Raw genomic sequence first — 22427 nt, forward strand, 5'->3', positions numbered from 1 at the left:
TGTTAATGTAATTGCTTGTTTTATTGATCATAGAAAATTCTATTATCAAGAGGATTTTCCACTTAATTACCCAGAACTTGCCATTTACAGACGTCAAAAACTTTGTGAATAACCTTAAATTAGAATTACCATAAAAGCAAGGGAGTAATATTTTTCAGAAATTTTCACCATGAAAAACATTTATCCACAAACTCCCAAATAAGTTTCATTTCAAATCATAACTGTCAACACAGGTATCTACCAAAATTCAAATTTCCCCATCTCTATTTGTAATTTATATTGACTTTAAAACTCATTTGCATTAAAAAAAAAACGATAACATAAATATTTGTCATTTTTACTACAACAACTTTTCAAAATCATTTTCAATGGCAAAACTTCCCAAAAAAAAAAACCCAACAAATTTCCTTCAAATTCTAGTCTTTTTTCACCATCTAACTCTCTAGTTTTGATAAGTTCTAATAAATTCAGATAAATTCAGTTAAATTCAGATAAGTTCAGATAAGATAAGTTCAGTAAAAATACGTAAAAATCAAGTGAATATAACACATCTTTAACTAAACTTAACTGAATTTATCTGAACTTAACTAAACTTAATTCAACTTATTTTTTTCTGAAATAAATGTAAATAAGGTGAACATAACTAAACCTTGAAAGACTAGAAGCCTAAAACATATTAGATGCACCCAAATACAACGTGTACCCTCTCACATTTTCTCCGTACATGTGCGGAAAAATATAATAGAGACCGCCAATGGACATAAAAATAACTGTACGTAATCATTTTCACCAAAAACCTAGAACATACAGAGTACTACTTACAAATGTCAGAAAACTACCAATTGCTTGTTGGTTCAGTGGTGAGGTTGAACTTGGTAGGAAGAACTCGCGTCGGACCCCCTTCAACAACAATTGGGAAGGACTGAAAACTAACCACCCAAAACTCGCCTCAAATACGAATTAGCCCCTAAGGGTGAACCCGGGTATTAACACCAAAAAAAACAAATGTCTGAAAACTTTGTGCATAACGTTACACGAGAATTACCATAAGTGGAGATAGTACTCCGTAATAATATTCAGAAATTTTCACCATGTAAAACACCACAAAATTATAAGGTACACCCGGTTATAGGTAATTATACATGTAACCGGGTTAAAAGCACATATCTTTACGACTAAAAAGCACATTTACATACTTAAAAAGCACATTAACGATTTAAAAGCACATACTTATATATTTTTCATTTCCTTTTACTTGCAAAATTTTGCTTTTCATCTGTAACAATGTGCTTTAAAACTGTAAAAAGTGCTTTTAATTTATAAATATGTGCTTTTAAACTATAAAAATATGCTTTTGATTAATTAAAAGTATAAAATGAACTGATTACACGTAAAACTACTTGCAATCGGGTGTACCTTCCACATATTGGTAAAATATGATATCCAAAACCACCAAAATAATTTCCTTTTTATATCACCACTGTGCATAATTGTCTGTCTTTTTGCTACTTCAACTATTCAAGTCATCATCAATGGCAAAACTTCCCCAAAACCCAACAATTTCCCTTCAAATTCTCATCTTTTTCCACCATCTAACTCTTCTTCTTTCCCAAACAACAGATTATCCCATACTTAATTGCCTTACTAATCACAAAATCACCAACTTCAGTTTACACCCAAATTCAAACCACCCTTCTTCTATTCACTACAACCACCTCCTCAAATTCTCTCTCCAAAATCTAAGGGTAGCCAAAGAATCAACCCCCAAACCAACGGCTATAATCTTGCCACACACTAAGGAGCAGCTATCCACCTCTGTGCTCTGTTGTAGGAGATCAGCCCAAGAGATCAGGATCCGGTGTGGCGGGCACAGCTATGAGGGTATGTCCTCAATCCCACGTGGCAACACCCCATTTGTTATCATCGATATGATGAATCTCAACCGTGTGATGGTTGATCTTGAATCTGAGACTGCTTGGGTGGAAGGAGGAGCGACTTTGGGGGAGTTATTCTCTGCTATTGCGGTGCAGAGTAGTTACTATGGGTTTCCTGCTGGGGTGGGGCCCACTGTGGGTGTTAGTGGGCATATTTCTGGTGGTGGGATTGGGGTTATGACCCGGAAGTATGGGCTTTCAGCTGATAATGTGTTGGATGTGGGCCTGATTGATGCCGAGGGTCGGGTTATGGGCCGGGCTGAGATGGGGGAGGAGGTGTTTTGGGCTTTACGAGGCGGTGGTGGCGGGAATTGGGGGGTTGTTTATGGGTGGAAAGTCCAACTAGTTCATGTACCTAAAAGGGTCACTGGTTTTAGTGTTACCAAACAAGGCCCAATTCATGAGTTAGCTAAACTAATACACAAATGGCAATTTGTTGCCCCGTATTTGGATGATGGTTTTCACATCTCGGTTTATATTACTAGTAGCACACGTAAAGAAGTGTATGCTACGTTCAAAGGGTTTTATCTAGGGCCGAAAACGGAGGCGATCGATATAATAGACGAACAATATCCGGAATTGAAGATCGATAAAGAAGAGTACCTCGAAATGAGTTGGATCGAGTCAGTTTTATATTTCTCGGGACTTCCTAAAGGAAGTACGACCCAAGATTTAAAATCGCGGTATTGGTCAAATAAGTCGTACTTCAAGACCAAGTCCGACTATGTTAGGGAACACGTCCCGATTGAGGGTTTAGAGGGTGCACTTGAAATAATTGCCTCAGAGCCCACGGGGCTTATGTTATTGGACCCTTATGGAGGAATTATGGACCGGATTAGTAACGACTCGATTGCATTTCCTCACCGAAAAGGGAACGTGTACAACATTTTGTATGCTTCGTTTTGGGGAGAGGAAGAGGAAGAGGAGGAAGATCGGTGTTTAAGCTGGGTTAGGAGTTTGTATGATTATATGACACCTTTTGTAACCTCGAATCCGAGGGCGGCTTATGTTAATTACATAGACCTTGATCTAGGAACAATTGATTTTACGGTTAATAATGATGATAATGTTGTTGAAAAGGCTAGAGTTTGGGGGGAGAAATATTTCTTAGGAAACTATGATAGGTTGGTGAAAGTTAAGAACGTTATTGATCAACAAAATGTATTTAGTCATAAACAAGGGATTCCCTCTTCTAGTGTACAAACTCATGACGAGTTGTGAATCACGTGTACACTATTATTGTAAAACAAAAAAAATCAATGTTGTTGAAATACATGGTTTCGTGTATTTTTTGTCAAACAATATTTTTGTTCAGTTTGAATTACCTAACGCAGTGTCGTGCACAGACCATTAATGTTTATTACTAGGTCAAGACATCTTTAATTATGTCAATTACACTTGAAGCATACTCCTTGAAATGAAATCAAAATAGAGTGGTCGTCATCATTTTCATTATCATTATCCCATTGTCTTAAAGAGACTCCGCAACAAGTGAGATAAGGGGATCGAACGCACGTAACCTTACTCCTACCATAGATAAAAATGGAATAGTCTTATCTAATTTGTTAAGCCGTTGCGAGCCTCGATCTAAAACATAAGAGTTAGTAGGTGAGAGTAACGATGGATCAGGTCGAGCATTGTGACAAGCTTGTGTGCGTTGGGCCTGCCTTGGCACGACCCATAACTCAAACAATTAGATACGAGTCATGACCAAATTTTCAAAAGGGGGAACATGCAGACACGGTACGAACCCATGATCGACACCGTTTCATTTTCTGTCGTGCTTGCGTGTCTAAGCCAAATTTCACTTGTTTTAGCTTGAATTTTCCGTGTTGGACCACACCGTGCATTGCCTTGTCAAAAAAATATGACCCACGTAACCCACGAGTTGATGCGTACAAATATGTGTCATCCATTGCCTATCCCTACCCATATGGCCATATTGTGCCAAGCATTATAGTATGTGGTAAACGACTCTGTGATATGACCAGCTTGACCCAAATCATCTTTATGCTAGATTGTGAGAGCATTACATTTTTGGGATAATTTTGACCAAAATAAGGTAGAAATTACTGTTCTCATGCTCATCACTTTACTTGTGCGCAGACTTTCAATTATTAGATAACACTGGACGAGATTTTTTTGCTTTTAGACGTTTTAGTTATCAACTAAAACACAATGTTATGAGGTTGATTTAGTTTATACAAGAATCACATTTGATCAACATCCAAGACTTATATCAAGGGCAAACTCTTGAAGACGTATGCTTTTAATACGAAGTATTTTTTTACGTGTATGAATAAAAGACAAATTCTTGTAAAAGTGTGACAGTTTGTAAATTGCCAGGTCACATGCTACAGTATATCACCCACCTTTATCTAACTAATATGCTATTTAGCATGGTTTAACAGTTAAGTAAATATAGTATTCGATATGTTAGGAGACTGGTTTGTGAATGGAATGAGACTCAATAAACGACAGGAAAGCACACATGAGACAAAAATATTAACACTTCTAACATAATGTACTAATGTTTATACATGGCATACGATAAATGAAAGTATTCTATATTTTTTGTTTCTAATAATTTTTTTTTCCCGGTTAAACAAATTTAATTATAAGGGTATAGTAGATCGATATATCACAATGGGACCCCAAAAAGTCAAACACCCCCGAAATTCTCTTATAGAACATAGATTAATATACTTGTGATCTTTAGATATCTAATTTGAGCTTAATTAACTTACTGTTTTCCATGCAAATTTTCGTTGAAACAAATGGAGCCATAAGGAAACAAATGGATTAGACACATTTTTATTTGACATTTTCCACATAACCTAATAAAATTCCTTTGGAAAATTCAACGTTAAATAAACATAAGTGATGACATAAACATGTTTAAGCAATGATGCACATCTTGTAACTTGTAAGCTCCTTCACAAATTATATATAGTTGTTCATTAAATTGAAATCACTAATAAAATTTCATTAACACAAATTAAGATGGCTAATTTCTTTTACCGAATTAATCTCATATTTATGCTCTTAGCTCCCTTATGTATTGTTTCCTTGTCACAACCATCACATTTGATCACTTCTTGTTTAACTCATAACCATGTCACCAATTTCACCCTTCACCCTACTTCACAAAATCATCTCAACACATCATCTTACTACAATCTCCTCCTCTTTTCCCTCCAAAATCTTCGGTTTTCGACCCTCGAAAACCCGAAGCCTAATGTAATCATACTACCGGAGAGCAAAGAACAGCTTGTAAGCAGTTTTCTTTGCGCTAAGAAATCGGCTTACGAGGTTAGGGTTAGGAGTGGTGGGCATAGCTATGAAGGAGTTTCATCAGTTTCTAGGGATGGGAAACCATTTGTGATCATTGACATGATTAATTTGGATAAAGTGGTGGTGGATTTACGGTTAAAAACTGCATGGGTTGAGGGTGGCGCAACCGTAGGTCAGGTGTACTACACCATAGCAAAGCAATCTAAGGGGGTGTATGGGTTCTCTGGTGGGTCATGCTCCACAATTGGAGTTGGTGGCCACTTTCTAGGGGGTGGTTTTGGGTTTTTGTCTAGGAAATATGGGCTGGCTGCAGATAATGTGATGGATGTTTTACTCGTGGGCCCAACGGGCCAAGTGTTGGACCGGGCTTCCATGGGGGAGGATGTTTTTTGGGCTGTTCGCGGTGTTGGTGGGGGTAGTTTTGGAATTGTCTATGCTTGGAAGATTAAGTTGTTGAAGGTGCCTCCTAAGGTGACTGCCTTTCAAGTCTCAAGAAATGGTCATGTTGATAGCATTTCTCAATTGGTGCACAACTGGCAAGAAGTTGGGCCTTACCTACATGATGATTTTTACCTTTCAATATCTATTGGAGCTAATAACGGCGAAAATGGTACTAATGTTGTTACGACATTTAGTGGACAATATCTCGGGGACAAACTCAAGGCAATTTCTATATTGAACAATGTTTTTCCCGAGTTGAGGATAAGGGAGGATGAGTGCCAGGATATGAGCTGGATAGAGTCGGTTTTGTACTTCTCTGGGCTAGGTGAAGGAACCACGATAAATGATCTAAAAAATCGATATCTACAAAGTAAAAACTATTACAAAGCAAAGTCCGATTATGTAACTACGCCCATTCCAATCAAAGGCATACGAGGTGCCATGGAGATACTCGCAAAGGAGCATAAGGGTAATATCATATTGGACCCTTACGGAGGAAAGATGGCTCGTATAGCCAACGACTCCATAGCCTTTCCTCACCGAAAAGGAAACCTTTTTAGCATCCAATACTTGTTGTCGTGGGAAAATGAGGATGTTTCGAACAACGATAGATACATAGGTTGGATAAGGGGATTTTACGAGTACATGGCGCCCTTTGTTTCGTCTAATCCGAGGGCGGCTTACGTTAACTACTTAGATTTCGACCTTGGAGAAGAGTTGGACTACAATGTTGTTGATTCAATGAATGGTAGAGTTTGGGGGGAGAAGTATTTTCTTAACAACTATGAGAGATTAGTCAAGGCCAAGACAATCTTTGATCCTTGCAACTTTTTTCGTTATCCGCAAGGAATTCCACCAATGTCTATCAATAAGAAATGTCACAATCCTTGAGACCTCAACTTGAAAATTTCGAGTCTGAATTTCATGTCCCATAATCTGTGTATCACTTTCTCTTATTTGTTGATATCCAATTATGTAATTATAGAAATGAAAATAAAAGTGGTTGACTAACTACAAATATCAACCAATAAAAAGGAATGGTACATTAGTGGTACACAAATTGTGGGATAGAAGATTATAACTCGAAAAGGAGTACTAATATACGAAGTACTTGTACAATGTAATACATTAACAACTAATTAGAAAATAAAGGGTATTATGTAGACAAACGAAGTTAACATATGTTATACTAGTACTTATGCACGCGATATGTACCAGACATTTTACGTAAATGATGTAATTTCACACTATTAGTATTATGTAATGAATTAACTATGAGAGTTGTGACGTGTGGTAATAGTAATGAACTTGTATAATACGGAGTACTCCTTATATCGTATATTTGTTTCCAATACAACTTTATCCAAAGTATTTCCCAAGCATGTGTCTTGTAGTACTTTTAACCAAATTAGATCCCGTACATGGATATTTTAAAATCATTATTTTACCATTTTTTATATATAACCAGTTTTGAGAAACCTTTAGCTATACTGGTTAATTAATTGATTGGTGCTTTCACTTTTCATAGAAAAGAACAGGAATGTCATATGAATTGTTAATAATGATATTTTTTCCTCATCACAAAAAAAAGCGAAGCGGAATGGAATTGAGTGGTCCGAGTGGAGGGTACTTAAAGATGGTGCAATTAATATTGTACATTAGAATAAAAATCAAGTCATAATGTTTACCCCGTTATAATGTCAAAATTAGTATTTGTGCTTGGGGCATGGATAATGCCCCAGATTATTATATGAACACCGATTAAATATTAATCTTTAATGAAATTATGTTTGATATTTTTTTTCACAAGATGAATTTTCTATATTATATTAATATTAATTTTGTTAAAATAACACGTAAAATGTCAGAGCTCAATTGAATGACACTCTAGTTTTACAAGTTCGAATCTAATAATGTACAAAGGTAGTTTACCCTCTAAACTATATATATATATATATATATATATATATATATATATATATATATATATATATATATATATAGGAACAGGTTTAGGTGAGAACCTCTCTTAAGATAAGAACCCCTCCTAAAATGAGAACCTATGAGAACCGTCGGATCATGAGAAGATCAACCGATGTTATTAATCCTCTCCCATCCTAATCTTTTTACGTCAACTTTCTCTCTCTACCTCCTTCTCACTCAACTTCCCAGAAAAGCTAACCAACCAACTTTTCTCCCTTCGAAACATTTTTCAGATTCCTCACCTTAATTTTCATCAATTTTTCTTCGAATTTGTGTGTTCATTAAGAATTATCTACAAATTCGGACGCTTCTTGCATAAGTTGATGAATTTTCTGCAACATTTATCAAAGATAGAGGTAAAAGATATGAATTTAGTTGATTTAAATTTCTAGATTCTGATTTGATCGAATTAGGGTGTATATTGTACAATTTCACTCGATTTTTAGCAAAATTAATTTTACTCACATTTTATTGTAATTTCCTACTGCAATTTTAGGGTTCCATCAAACGTTTGACTACAATTTCATTTGCGATGTTCAATTCCTCCCACGCAGCTGCATATACAAGCTCGAAGTTAGGTATTAATCGATTTTTCTACGTTTCATTGAGTTTTTAGCAAAAATTTCGAAGCTATTGAACAATTAGTTGCGAAAGAATTGGCTGTTTTTTATTTTAATTATTTTACCTGATATTTTTATAAGTTTTGGAGCTCGATTTTGTTCTAATTTTGAGGGTAGATACGAACATTTTTTTAGTGAATGTTTCTGTGATTTTCACCCTTGGATTCGTCAAGATTGTTGTATAATTTCGTGACCCCATTCCAAATTTCTCAAATATAGAGAGGTAAAGGCTGCCAATATAGAAAGTAAACAAATCTCTGTGAAAGTAAACAAAACCTCTCTAAAAGTAAATCAATGATAACAAACTGATGCCAGTGTTGCCTTGTGTTTCTTGGTGGATAGTTGATCTGTTCTTGTTGTGGCCTAATGTCGTTTGGACTGGAGTTCTTCTGCAACCTGTTTTCTTGTGTTATACGAACCTTGCTGCTTGATCATCAAGGAACTTTGTGTATTCGTTTTGATTGCTGTTAGCTTATAGTCAGAGAGTTGTGTTCTCTTTGTTAGGTGCTGCAACTTGTTTTCTCTATCCTGAAGGAGTTCAGGTGTTGGGTTGGTGTGGGTGTGAGATGGATGGTTGCTTCTGGTCTTCTTTTGGTTTGGTTGTTGAATGTTGTTTGGTGGTGTAGCAACCTGGTTTGTTCAATAAGGTTGCAGTTGTAGTTCCTTCTTATTATGCCTGAGTAGATCGACATTGATTGTTGGGTAAGTTGTTTAGTTGTTTCCTGTTGGGTGTATATTTTGGTCTGCTAGGGACTGTTTTGCAGCATGATTTTTCTTTGCTTTGTTTCTGGTGTGCTTTTGAGGTTTTTAGAGTCTCGCATCAAGTATTTTTTTCCTCTTCTTTCAAAAGTAGATCGAAGTTTGGTAAAAGTAAATCAATTAAGATCAGAAGTAAATTCGTGAAGATGTTAAAGTTAACTAAAATTGTGCAAAAGTAAACTAAATTTCTCTAAAAGTAAAGTTAATAATAATGGAGTTCTATCGTAATCTTTTCTTAACTTTTTTTCAAAAAGAAAACCTATTAGCTCAAATGGTAGAGCAATGTGTCATTGCACATGGATGTAGCTTCAAATCCTACATAGGTTTACTGAAAAGTAAATAAAAACCCAAAAGTAAATTAAAAAACTCAAAAGTAAATTAAAGAAACTGAAAAGTAAATAAAAAGACGACAGCAGTTCCTTGATTTGTTGGTAATGTAACAACAAATGTAACGAACAATTTTACTATATCTACAATGAAAGTAAGAAAATGTAGCAGCACCAACAATATTACAGTTATATGGTACATTGTTGTAGGTCTATAATTGCACAAGTTCATCATTCATGTAGGTGAGAAAGAGTAAGGTGAAATTCAATGTGACAGATAAAGATAACACCCTAGTAGCATGAGAAAAAGTTACTCTGAAGCAAATAAAATCAGTACAGGATGTGTAATAAACCAGAATATCCTAAACAATAGAAAGTATCAAGATTGGTTTGCCTCAAGATTTTCGGTCACTGCTTTTGGGAACGAAATGAGATGGTACTTAAGGGAAAAAAAATAAGAGGGCAAGAAGACTATACTGAAGGAAATAATGCCCTTGGTCCAAGTATGCATTCAATGTTAAGTCTAATAAATGCGGTTCAGTATTAATTAACAAGTTAATAATTCAGTGAGATCAAGTGAGCTGAATGCCTGGCTAGAGGCCGCTTCAGTTCAAGTGGAATTAATGATATTAATCCACAGCTTACTCTTGACTGAACCCGTAGGGTCACACAAATAGTACGTAAACGGATCAAGTATTTAATGGCATTAAATACTCCATCTATGGATATTCGGAATCGACGGATCTTGGTTCCAGTGGGAGCTGAGATCGTCAAAGGCAAGCAAATGAATACTCCGGAAACGATTATATTGCCGGAAACGGAAATATGGATCGTATCGGAAATATAAATATTATCCAAGTCGTAGATGTTGCCGGAAACGGAAACATGGTACGTATCGGAAAATATTATCGGAAATAGAAATATTGCCGGAATCAGAAATATTGCCGGAAACGGAAATATTGTCTGAATCGGAAATATTATCGGAATCGGAAAATAATTTCGGAAACGGAAATATTAAATATTTGTTCGAAACGGAAATTAATTCCGGAATCGGAAATATTAAATATTTTTCGTATCGGAAATGAATTCTGGAATCGAGAATTTAATCGGAAGCGCATCGTACGAATTAGCATCGGACGAGGCTTGCCAGACGAAGGCCCAGCACAAAGCCGGGGCCATCGCCCAGCAAGCCAAGCGCAACAACCACACGCCAAGCATGCGACCAGGCCCAGCGCAAAAGCCAGGCCCAGCCGAAGCTTGGGCGCGCACACGGGGCTGCGACGAGTGGGCTGGCGCTGTGCGTGGGCCGCAAGGCCTGCGTGCGGTGCTAGCGTATTACTCGAAGTGTGTTACTCGAATCCTAAAGCGTATAGAATTCGTTTAATGATTAAATTCCTAATCCTAAAAGATAAATTAATTAAATAAGAGTTCCACTAGGATTCTAATTTAATTATTTCATATCCTAGTAGGATTCCAATTCTCTTTCCATACCCCTATAAATATGTGGCCTGGGTTCACAATTTATAACGAGTTTTCAAGTATTCAAAGTGAGTTTTTGAGAGAAAAAATTCAGTCACATACCTTGCCTAAAAGTGCCGAAATTATTAGTACCTTAAGGGCGATTCTAGTTGGTCAATCTTAAGGCGGATCCGGACGTGCTGTGGACTATCTACGGAGGGACGACACTTGGAGTCCTAAAGACTTGTTCTTGTTCGGTTCGGGCGCAGCTAGGGAAGGCACGCAACAAAGAGTATGCTTCTAAACTATGCTATATGATTATGTGTAAATAATATGTATTCCTGGCTTAATGGTTGTTTCCGCATGATTTATGAATTGTCATATGTATCATAACCTAACAGTGGTATCAGAGCCTCTTATTATTTTCATAATCTAAATTGCATGAACATGGTTAAATATTACAAATTTGCAAGAATTAAAAGGGGTGATTAATTTTCGTAATTGTTAATTAATTGCAAATTGCGTTTATTTAATTATACGTACGCAGTTTTTCGGCAGTTTCTTCGTTACTCATCCAAATCGAGTGATTTTTGTGTCAATTCCGCATGTAAAAGGCATTCTAAAATTTTGACAAAAATATTATTTTTCTGCCGAACCCAGAATTCTCAAATTCGAAGCCTAACTATGACTTTTCGGAGGTTTTAGTTTTTCGAATGCAAAATTTCGTAAATTTAAGATGTTAAATTAAATATTTGCGATTCTTGTTGATAAATCTTGAATTTTTGATTGACCTACTGTATATGTTTAACAAGTTTGAATGCCTAGCCTTGTTAATTATGCAATCTAATTTGTAATTATGATTAATTTGTTGAAAATTAGAATAATTTAGAATTAATTTGATTTTCATAATTAATTATAATTTAATTAGATACCTATGATTAAAAACCACCATAAAAATTGTAAATTTATGTTAAATTTTAAATTTTTATGACCTAGACCTGAATCCATGTTAACCGGACATCAATTGAATAATAAATTTTCGATTTTTCGCCCTAAAATTATGAAATTAATATTATTTTATTAATTTGTCATTAATTTTAAATATAAATTTTTTAAATTTTATGCGATTCGTTCATATAACTTGCACGCACAAAGCAATGGACGCTACGTGTTACCCTTAAGAGGTGTTGTATAGTGCGGGCATGTGACGACGAGCAAGGGAGCTCGTCGCCCATGCGGCACGAATGCAATGAGCAAGGGCATGGTGCACGAGCACAAGGCAGCAGCCCTGCCTTGTGTCGTGGGCTATGAGCAATGGACGAATGGGCATGGGCGAAGGCAAGGCACGGCAGTCGCGTGTGGGCAGCAAGCGAGCTGCGCCACAACGCGCGCAGCCTCGCGGGCAGCGAGCGCAAGCTCGCGTGCCACGAGTGCTGCGCCCAGCGTCGATGCCGCGCGCAGCGAGCGCTAGCGAGCGCGCACAGCATGCGCTGGCGAGCGCACGAAGCGAGCGCTGGCCCGCGTGCAGCGAGCGCTAGCGAGCGAACGCAGCGAGCGATGGCTCGCGTGCATCGAGCGCTGGCGCGCGCGCAGCGAGCACATGCTCGCGTGCATCGAGCGCTGGCGCGCGCACAGCGAGCACAAGCTCGCGCGATGGCTTGCGAAGGGTAGAAGCAGCAGCTATGCGACGCAGCGCATGGGCTGCGCGCACATGGCCAGCGATGGCTGTGTGCGTGTGGCCCATGGGCGTGTGATGCGTGAGGTGTTTGCGTTGCGATTAGATCGTTTTGAAATTTTAATTTGAAATTTTCAGTTTACGTAATTTTAATTAATTTTAAAATTAATAATTTAAATTATTTTCTTGGATTTTAGTTTTGAATATTATAATTATAATAAATTTTATTTATTCTAATTATTTTAGTAAAATTAAAATCATGAATTAATTTAAATACGACTGAAATTAAATTAAATTTTTTTTTTGGATTCAATTATAAATTTATATAAGCTTTAAATTTTAATTAAATTTGTATGTTTCCGGTTAGACTAGAAATACATTTTTATGTTTAAAATTAGTAAAGCATATGAATTTATTGGTTTAAGTGGGAGCGCTTTTAGTCATAAACTCTTGATTAGGTCTACAAATCCTTAAGGTTAAAACAACTTGATTAGAATTAATAAGGACTGAATAATTGGTAGATTATTGGTGCCCTTGATTAATTGCTGCAAATGTTTACGTGATGCATAATGTGTTTTACTAACCAGCTATGTGGGCCATTCATGATAATGAATGGGTGAATGGTATATATTGTATATGTACTGTTTTGCAGGTTATGAAGTGACTAGTATGGCCCAAATAGGATAGAAAATATGGTCTGCGTACCATTAATTTGAATGTAATTGGTCTATAGTACCAAAGTTGTTTTTCAATTCAAATATGGTCTGCGTACCATCAAATAGTTGTAATTAGTTTTAATTATAGCTTATCATATTTGAAGAAAATGGTGCCTCCCACGGAGAATTTCAAGACGGACTTTGAAGTTAAAGCTTCAAGATGAAGTCGGGCCATACTAGATCACATTTATCTTATGCATGTTTTAAGTTATTTATTGATTTTAAATATGTCTTAAAATGCATGAGATCAAAAGCTTGATTATGTTGCATGATTAAGGATTTTAGTTCACTTAAAATCTAACCAACATAGTAAGAGCCTTAAGTTCCAAACTTAAAAATTGAGTTAAAAGGTGCCATGCCAAAATATACACTTGCTTGGATATCCTTTACATCAATCTAGTAATAGTTTTCGCTCAGCGAGGTGTTACTTATTGGTCCTAAAGGGGGAAGGTACACAAATAATTGTGAGTACATGTTAGTTTTGGTGAAACTCAACGATATAAGTAAGGAGTCCTTTTATGTCGTGGCAAAATCGATAGGTTTACCTAATAAGTTCTTAGACGTACCTATCAACCAAGAATAGTTTCTAGACTATTAGCAAAAGGCTTTTGCTTACCTAAGATGTTTTAGGATTAAGTCGACAAACTGTGCTTAGTTCTTCAATGATTTTAGGATTTTGGAATCATTTTATTCACACCTGCCGGAACACATAATTCGAATAAAATGTTAATAACTTATTTGAATTGCATGATTGCTTTAATTTCAAGTTATTATTCATGATAAATGTGTAGACTTTGCATGCTTCAATATATGTTTTAATTATTGTTTATAATTAAATATCTTGCACTGCAATAAATCCTTTTAGAAAGGTAACAGTAAATTTCCTCGATTGGTAGTGAATCCAAGAACGATTCACGGAAATGAGAGAAAATGAACAATTTAAAATGTACGTTTCTTTTAGCGACTTTTACGGTTGTTTTCGAATATCAAAATCGAATGGCAAACCAATTGGTGCTTGTGAATTCAAAATACAATGTAGTTTTGAGATCATAAAGCATTGAGTTTAATACGCTCAGCTTTACCAATGGTTAACAACCTAATATCTTTGTCCATTTAATTCTCGAATGAGTCTAGTCCCTAGACATTCGAATAGATCGATGCTTAGAGAACTTTAGAAGCTTCTAGTAAGATCATCTAGTTGAAACAAAATATTCAACATAAATTAAAATGGTAAAGAACCTTGTTGGTGACATTGGACATGTCTAACAAAGTATAAAAGTCAACACTAAAGAATTCAATTCTTAAGACTATAAGAAAGGGTACAAGAAATAGGAAACAAAGGAACAGATGACAGGAATTTACAATTCCGTTTCTACCTATAAGTTTATGTTTAAAGAGAAGTGACCTAGCAATCAAACCTCCTTGGTATCATATAGCGCTTGAGGTTCTTACTTCGATAATAACTCAAACAATGGAAGCTAGGATACACTAATGACCTACAAGTGGGAAATGAAGCATAGCAATGCTACATTAGTTGTAGGGTCATCTAGTTTGTTTTAAGTCCTTTCAAAGGCTGGAACTTAATGGCTATTTTGTTCCATAATCAACATACCTAAATTTCTGTTTTCAAACACAGAAAGACTCACATTCAAGAAAAACAAAAACAATGTTTGTTTGTTTATTCGAATGAAATGGTCAATTACATGTTGAGTCAATATGCTTGATTAAAACAAACAACTCTTTAAAGAATTTTACTAGGTTCAAATCAACCCCTTGATTTGAGTTCCACTAATCTTTGGCATTGTTGCTTAGACCATATCAACAAGTTAACATTCAAAAGCTCTATTTTGATGGACTTTTGAAAGTACATTGATTTCTAGATCAATTTAAGACAAGCTAGTCTTACTTGTTGAAAGTAACAAAAGATATGAACTATTGTTAGAACGCCTAGACAATAGAGTTCAAAGCTAAAGAAAGGTTTTATGACTTTATTATTTCACACAGATTTGAGTGAATATAGGTTTATTTACTCAATGTGATATAAGTTTGAATCTGTTTGGCTAGTTCAAAGATTCAGAAGTATAAATCCCACTTGGTAAGAAATCATAAAGATCTAGGTTAGATCATGTTGATGATTACTTAAATCAAGAATGATCATCAATGATTGTGTAGTAAAATTCACAATCTAGCTCCATAAGATATGGCATATCTAAGTTGGAATGATCGAAGTCGATTAGTACTTGATTCGATCAATGATGGATCATAAAGACTTTTCCTTTAATTTCTAAAACAAAATGGTCAACTACCACCAAACTAAACTAAATTCGTCAAAGCTATAGAAAAGAAATTTCAGAATATCTTTTCGATAATATATATCTAGAGAGTTGCAAAACTCAGTGGGAGCTTAGTGTTTGTCATTCGACAAACTAAGGCCCAAGTATAGATATATGTTTCATTGTGATTTATTCAAATGAGACACAAGGGTATTGTTTCTACCACGAATTTTTGAGAACATAATGTTTGTTTGCTCGAAATAATGTCCTTTTGGAGATTCGTTTCCAAAATGACAAGTGGGAGAAAATAGACCTCGAAAGTCTTCGAGGCGAACAACAAACATAAACGGACATTCCGGAGGCTTTTTCGAAGTGCTTCAGAAAAACCGAACTTATTCTTTAAGGACTTTAGAAGTGGCTTTAAAGAATAGACATCTCTTAGAAGACTTTACAAGTGCTTCAAGGAGAACAGAATATTCAAAGGAATTTCAAGTGGCTATTGATATTCTATTGTTTGATGTTCTATACCCAAGTAGGCATAGAATTCAAATCACTGAAACTATGAGATTCTTCTATTAGATAGTGAAGAAACATGGAGTTCAGGTCACTGAAACTATGCAATTCTTCTATTAGATAGTGAAGAAACCTACAACTTGCAGTCAAACTATTATCATGTAGATTAATGAGTTTGTGACTTGTAAGAAAGCTATGACGAAACCTAGATTCCCTAAAATGGTTAGAGGCCATATATAGACTCAAATGTTTTAAATGGTTAGAGGCCATAAAACATACTCAATGTTTTGATGACAAAATTGAAATTTTGTTGATTTGCAAGAATAGGTTCACACCTATTGGTTGCAAGTTTGTTTTAAGGATAAAAACCATCAAACATGAAATTGTGTTCACAACACAAAACTAGATTAGTTGCTAAAGGTTACAAGCAAATTCACGGTGTGGATTGTGTTGAAACCTCATGCATAATCGTAATGCTCAAGTCTATAATTTAAGCAATGATTGCATATTGGTACATATAGCAATTGGATGACAAAACGTATTCCTCAATCAAATGTTGGAATAAACTATGTACATGGTATGTCATAGGATTTGTAGATCCGAATAAATGCTTGAAAGAGAAAGCTAGCTTATAAAATCTAAGTACAGATTTAAGCAAGCAATTGGGAATTGGAACTGTATTTTAGTGAAGCTAATAAGCATTTTAGTTTCATAAAATATACATGATTCTTATAGATATATAAGAAGTTTAGTGGGAGTACGTAAAACTTATTTGGTCCTATGTGTATCACACATATCTCTCTATTGTGAAATAACATTCAAATGCTAATGACTTAGGTTTGAAATTATTCATCAATAATGGACCAAGGCGAAACTTAGTACATACTGGGTATTAAGATCTATTTACAAAGATCTTATGATATTGTTTAGTAATGGCATTTACTAAATCAAACACGAAAGACTCCATTGGAGATATTCGACCCATGTGAATAAATCTAAGTAAAGAATGTTTGAACTATGTATAAGGATTTACTAAGTTAAACATCAAAGGATCTAAGTAAGATTCTTAACCTATATTATATGTCAAAGAATTTAGCTAGATTTAGTATCTACTGAAATTGAATGAGCTAAAGTTACATGAATAGAATTCAATTGAGAATTATTCTGCAAAAGAATTTATCATGTATGATATAATATGAGGATCGCCAAAAACGTATCGTATGACTTTAGGCATGACGAACATATACCAATCTCTATTGATCTAAGTGAAGATCAACTAGATTGAGATCAAGAACACTTATGGTACTTGAAAAGGTACATAGGAATAGTTCTTGATTCAAGGAAATAAAGATATGCTAAATATTGATGCTACACGCATAAACACTGGCAAAGGATCAAGCAAGACCCTTTGGAGTTAACCATTGACAAGGACGAGCTAAAGAGCATCGTGTTTCGAAATGGCAACATGGATTGGAGACCATGAGTTGTTGCGTGGGAAATTAAAATATTAATTTCTATGTTCTAAGATACAGCTGGAAAGTCTTCCACATATCTGTGAACTGCTTGGATAAGTAATTCCAAACAAAGCATCACTAGCAACCTATAAAGTTGAAGTAAAAGTACTTATTGCCTAAGAAGCAATAAAATAGAGTTGTTTATATGAGTTCTTCATTGAACTTGGGAAGATCACATGTCTGTTGACTTAATGGTTCTTCATTGCAAAATGCTTAGAACCACTAATGTAGCAAGAAAGACTAGATCACAAAATAAACATACTCAAAAGTTCTTATCATCATATCTCGAAGAACATTCGATGAAAAGGATATTAAGATTCACTAGTAGAAAAAACCCTTGTTCCAGCCCCCTTATTGAAGGGGGCATAAAGAAGTACGCTTCAACAACCAATCGGTCAACGCGGGTCAAACATTATAAACTGTTGTTGAAGCGAACATTTTTGTTGTTCGCTTCAATAGCAGTTGTTGAAGGGGGGATTAAATGTTCGCTTCAACAAATAACAGTCGCATATACTCCAACTTTTGATTCTCTCTCCTCCTCATTTCTTCTGTTAACCTGAAAGATTCATTTCTCTCTCTTCTCTCCCCTCTCCTCTCTCCCGGTTCAAAACTCCTCAAACCATCCACCCCTTTCCATGGAAGGTCTATCTTCTCTCCCTCTCCCCCATTCTCTATAATTTCAAAGAAGGTGTCTTCATAAACGGCCTCGATTTCGTTTTCTTTCTCTCTCCTCTTTCAAAAAAAATTTCGTGTTAGATCTAGATATTTCAAGCGAAAACGAGGGAGTGCATCGGTCAAGCTGGTAGCTTTACTCTGTCGAGCATGGTATTCAGGTATAACCTCTCTTCTTCTCTCAAGATCTATCGTTTCTGCTTTCTTTTTTCTTAATTTTATGCTGATATTGCGAAAAATTGATGTTATGGGTGTTGAATTCGTTCAGTTTGATCAGTTGATTGTTCCTGATGAATATCGTTGCCCCATTTCTAAAGAAATTGTGAAGGACCCTGTTATTTCATCTACTGGAAGGTTTGATTCCTATCTGGATTTTTCTTTAAATTTCATGGGTTTTTGTTTAACTTTTCTGGGTTTCGACTGAATTTTTCTGTTAATTTTGAATTATTTTTCTTGGGAATAGAGATTGGTTATTTTATTTAATTAATTTTCCGGATAATATCAATTTATGAATTTTTGTGGGTTCGTTTTCAATTTTTCGCTGGAGTGTCGATTTGGCATTTTCTTGAATACTACATGAACTTTTCGTGTTTGGTGAACTGAAATTTTCTATCAGTCGGTGGATTTTCCAGAAATTCTGGGAATGAAAACTTTATAGTATAATTTAAATGTATGGATATCATGTTATTCTACTTAATTGTTTTTGTAAATGATGAAATATTTGACAGTAGACACTGAATAGCTTACCAATGAGAGCTGTTTTGTATGAACTGTACAGTGGGAAAATGCAAGGAGTCTATTGCCTCCAAATGTTAGGGTTGTGGAAATGAGTATGAATGATTCCTGGTTTTGTGATTCAAGACCTACTGTGAGTCTTATCCTTTCTCCTTACAGCTTGATTACTTTTTATCAAGGAGTTTTCTTTTCCTTCCATTTATAATTATTCCTAGATTTTAAGCAATGATTTTTAGGTAACATCTCTTTTGAACTAGTTTCTCGTAAGGAAGAACAACATGAAGAGTGTAGCTGGAATCGATTGGACTTTCAACAGTTAGGGTGGTAAGCCCTCCATGTTGATTCTTAAGAAGTATTTTTGATGATATAAGCTTTTCTAAGTTAAGTTTAGCCTAATGTTACAGTGCCAGTGTATATATGCTTCAGCATGTTCCAGCTTCAGTGATGTTCAATTATTGTTCATATGTGTCTTATATAACATTGAAGAGTTGTGGTCTTGTAGATTGTTTTCCTAGGGTCTGAATTGGCATAGGAGGGAGTGTTAATTCAAAGTTTTATTTTTGTGGTGAAAACAAAATATTGGATTGTTTTTGTGTTTGTCCGAGTGCATAAACTACACATTTAAGTTTGTTTACACCCTAAGTACGCTTTCGAAACACATATTGACTTCTTGTTTTAGATGTCTTGTTTTAAGTAGAGGTATCCTGAGTTTGGTTGTTGTTATATCTCTTAGGCGTTGATGATGGATGCTATAAGGATTGGAGTCATGACATTCTTGTTTCAAGGAAGGTTAGTTTGTAAGTCAGGATCCCTAATGATGTTCAAAGTTGTGCATACGTTGACCATTTAATATCTACATGTCTCTCACTGTTTGCTAGATTGATTTACCCTTCTTGTGGTTGTTTGTATAATCTTTTGTTTATGGTTTTCCACTTTCCAATTTGATGTTCTATTTTCCATCTTTTTGCCTGGATTCTCATTTGTTTTACAATCCAATTTGAATATATAGGGTATGGTTTTCGATCTCCTTTAAAGGCGGTCACACAATCGAGGTCAATCAAGAATTGGAAAGACAAGAGGTTGAAGAAATGTTAGATGATTGTATTAAAATGTATGCCCTTAAACAGGTACTATCTCTTTCTTCCCCGTCTGTAACAACACCAGTTTATTTCCCAGATCATAATAGTACCAAGTACAAATTGAGTTATCATAGGTATGTAAACTAGAATAAAGATTGAGCTCCTTCTTGCAGGTTCCCTCTGAGAAAATATGCATTGAGAAAGAGTCTATAACTGATGGAATTTTGGAACTCATATCTGAATTGGGGATACAGAAATTGGTGATGGGTGCAGGATCTAACAGCAGATTTTTTTGAGGTGGAGATACAAATTTTGAAATGCACTTCCACATTTTTTGTTCTGTTCCGGTTTCTATAATTTTACAGTAATTGATTTTATTATAACTACTTCTGATTTTAGTGACCATGTTCTAGGCATTATTATATTGAGCAACGACAAATATCATATCGTACATGTTCTGATAAAAACGCACCTCAATCTATAGGATGACATGTCCTGTTTTGTTGCCTTGATATTGCAGGATAAAACCAAAACCCACCTCAGAACAGTCTAATGAAGTCCTTAATAAAGCTCCTGATTTCTGTCATATCTGGTTTGTATACAAGGGTCGTCTAATATATACAAGGTATATTTTGCTTGCTAAATTTAATCAATACATGTTCATTCTCTTGGTGACTTGGTGTTACTTCAAATTGATAATTATTGTGTCTACTAGCTTCATATCTCTTAAATTGATTAATTTGTGTGGTATCAGAAATTACTAGACACAAGTTTTGTATCAAGGAGGGTAATAAGTATTCTTTTGCAGAAAGGTTTTTAATTATTTTCCTGTATCTCAAAGAAGCATTACATTGTTTTCCCTCTGACTAGAATCAGTTGTCGCATTATTCCAACTTGTCAAAACTTGGAACAAATATGACATGATTTTACAAAAATTTCAACAGCAGCATGCCTTTTACGGCTTTACTTGTGATTTATAAGATCGGTTCTAGTGCTTGCAAAATCATCAGTGAAATAAAATACTGAATACAGATACTGATTTCAGCAACATGTGGATATAGGGAAGCCACGAAGCAACTGATCACCGCCGTCTAGAAGAAAATCAGTTGAACAGATTGAGCTATTCAGAACAATCAGTTGATTCACCATCAGCTGAGTCAGCTGGTAGCTCATGACCACTGTCTCAAAACATGCAGCATTCTTCACCTGCTACTTAATTTGCTTTTTTAATTTTTATTTTATTTTATTTTGCAGGAAGTTTGAAGATAGAAGGGTGGTGAAATTTACTATGGAAGACTTGTCAAGAAATGATAAATGGGCATGGCGTAATTTTGGTAATGGTAAAGGGAAGCGTAGGCCGAATAATCGAATTGTAGATTCAAAGATTATTTTTGTGTGAATTTATATTGTAAAATTACATTAAACAATATTATTTCAATATTAATGTGAATGAAGTATTTATTGTTTATAATTGTCTATTTAATGAGTATTATAGTTCTTCTATTACCTAACAAAGAAAATTAAAGCAGAATATGTAGCCAGCTTATGTGCTGTTGGGGCGGGCAACACAATCTTTGCCTCAACAGGCTTGTTTGTTGAGGGGGGCAATTTAATGTTCGCCTCAACAGGCTAGTTTGTTGAGGGGGGAAATTTATTGTTCGCCTCAACAGGCTTGTCTGTTGAGGGGGGCAATTTATTGTTCGCCTCAATAGGGTTGTCTGTTGAGGGGGGCTTTCAAAAGCCCGCCTCAACAGATATCTTTTTGAGGCGGGCTTGGCCCGCCTCAACAGATCTCTGACCTGTTGAAGCCTCCTCTGTCGAAGCGGGCCATGTTCGCCTCAACAAGCCCGAAATGCCCCCCTCAACAGGGGTTTTTTCCACTAGTGATTGGCAAAGCATGATAACTAAACCTATGCAACAAGTGAGAAACAACACTCACATTGTAGCACTGGAAATCAAGCATAGCTTTGAATTCCATGAACTGTTTTAGAAGATGGGTTTGAGGCCCATGGTGGTAAAACATTAGGGGTTGAACATTTATCATATATGAAATGTATTTTTCATATTCCATTTAATCTTGGTTTAGTATTAAATGATGAGTCCCTTCAATTTGACGATATATTCAAGATAGACTGTCAGGACCAGTCCTGTGACTAAGAAATGTCTATCAAGTGAACTTGAATGTCAAAGGTTGAAAATGGTCCCTAGTCGATGTTTTCTATAAAATTGGACGCATAGAAAATGTTAGACGACTAGAATGCAAGATGACTAGTAGTTCTGTTTCTTGAACTATGTGGACATGGCAATGTCATAATCATTTGCATAGATACTTACTTTGGGAAGACTAGTATCGGACAAGACCTATGAAACTTTACTGTAAGAGATGAAAATCTGTCATAAGTAAATTTCATTAAAATTATTAGACACTAAATCCT

General features: G+C 35.5%; 2 protein-coding genes and 1 long non-coding RNA gene across 5 annotated transcripts; all 3 read left to right on the forward strand.

The window, feature by feature from the left end:
- Window positions 1–1477: 1477 nt before the first annotated feature.
- On the forward strand, window positions 1478–3236 carry LOC130463340 (berberine bridge enzyme-like D-2). Its single transcript, XM_056832435.1, has one exon. The coding sequence runs from the start codon at window positions 1533–1535 to the stop codon at window positions 3153–3155; it is 1623 nt and encodes a 540-aa protein (XP_056688413.1). The 5' UTR covers window positions 1478–1532; the 3' UTR covers window positions 3156–3236.
- Window positions 3237–4849: 1613 nt separating this feature from the next.
- LOC110776243 (berberine bridge enzyme-like D-1) lies at window positions 4850–7002 on the forward strand. Its single transcript, XM_056833013.1, has one exon. It carries the CDS (start codon window positions 4938–4940, stop codon window positions 6558–6560), a length of 1623 nt encoding a protein of 540 aa, XP_056688991.1. The 5' UTR covers window positions 4850–4937; the 3' UTR covers window positions 6561–7002.
- Window positions 7003–16890: 9888 nt separating this feature from the next.
- Window positions 16891–21352, forward strand: LOC110790722 (uncharacterized). 3 transcript variants are annotated; one of them, XR_008924009.1, is made up of 10 exons: window positions 16891–18339; window positions 18447–18532; window positions 18957–19046; window positions 19171–19237; window positions 19647–19702; window positions 19923–20040; window positions 20166–20289; window positions 20513–20617; window positions 21054–21156; window positions 21247–21348. It is a non-coding gene; the product is annotated as an uncharacterized lncRNA (long non-coding RNA). The 3 variants fall into 3 exon arrangements; XR_008924008.1 differs by lacking the exon at window positions 21054–21156 and having other exon boundaries at window positions 21247–21352; XR_008924007.1 differs by having other exon boundaries at window positions 21054–21327.
- Window positions 21353–22427: the final 1075 nt, after the last annotated feature.

Source organism: Spinacia oleracea, chromosome 6 (genome assembly GCF_020520425.1).
Source record: "Spinacia oleracea cultivar Varoflay chromosome 6, BTI_SOV_V1, whole genome shotgun sequence".
NCBI classification, from domain to species: Eukaryota; Viridiplantae; Streptophyta; class Magnoliopsida; order Caryophyllales; family Amaranthaceae; genus Spinacia; species Spinacia oleracea.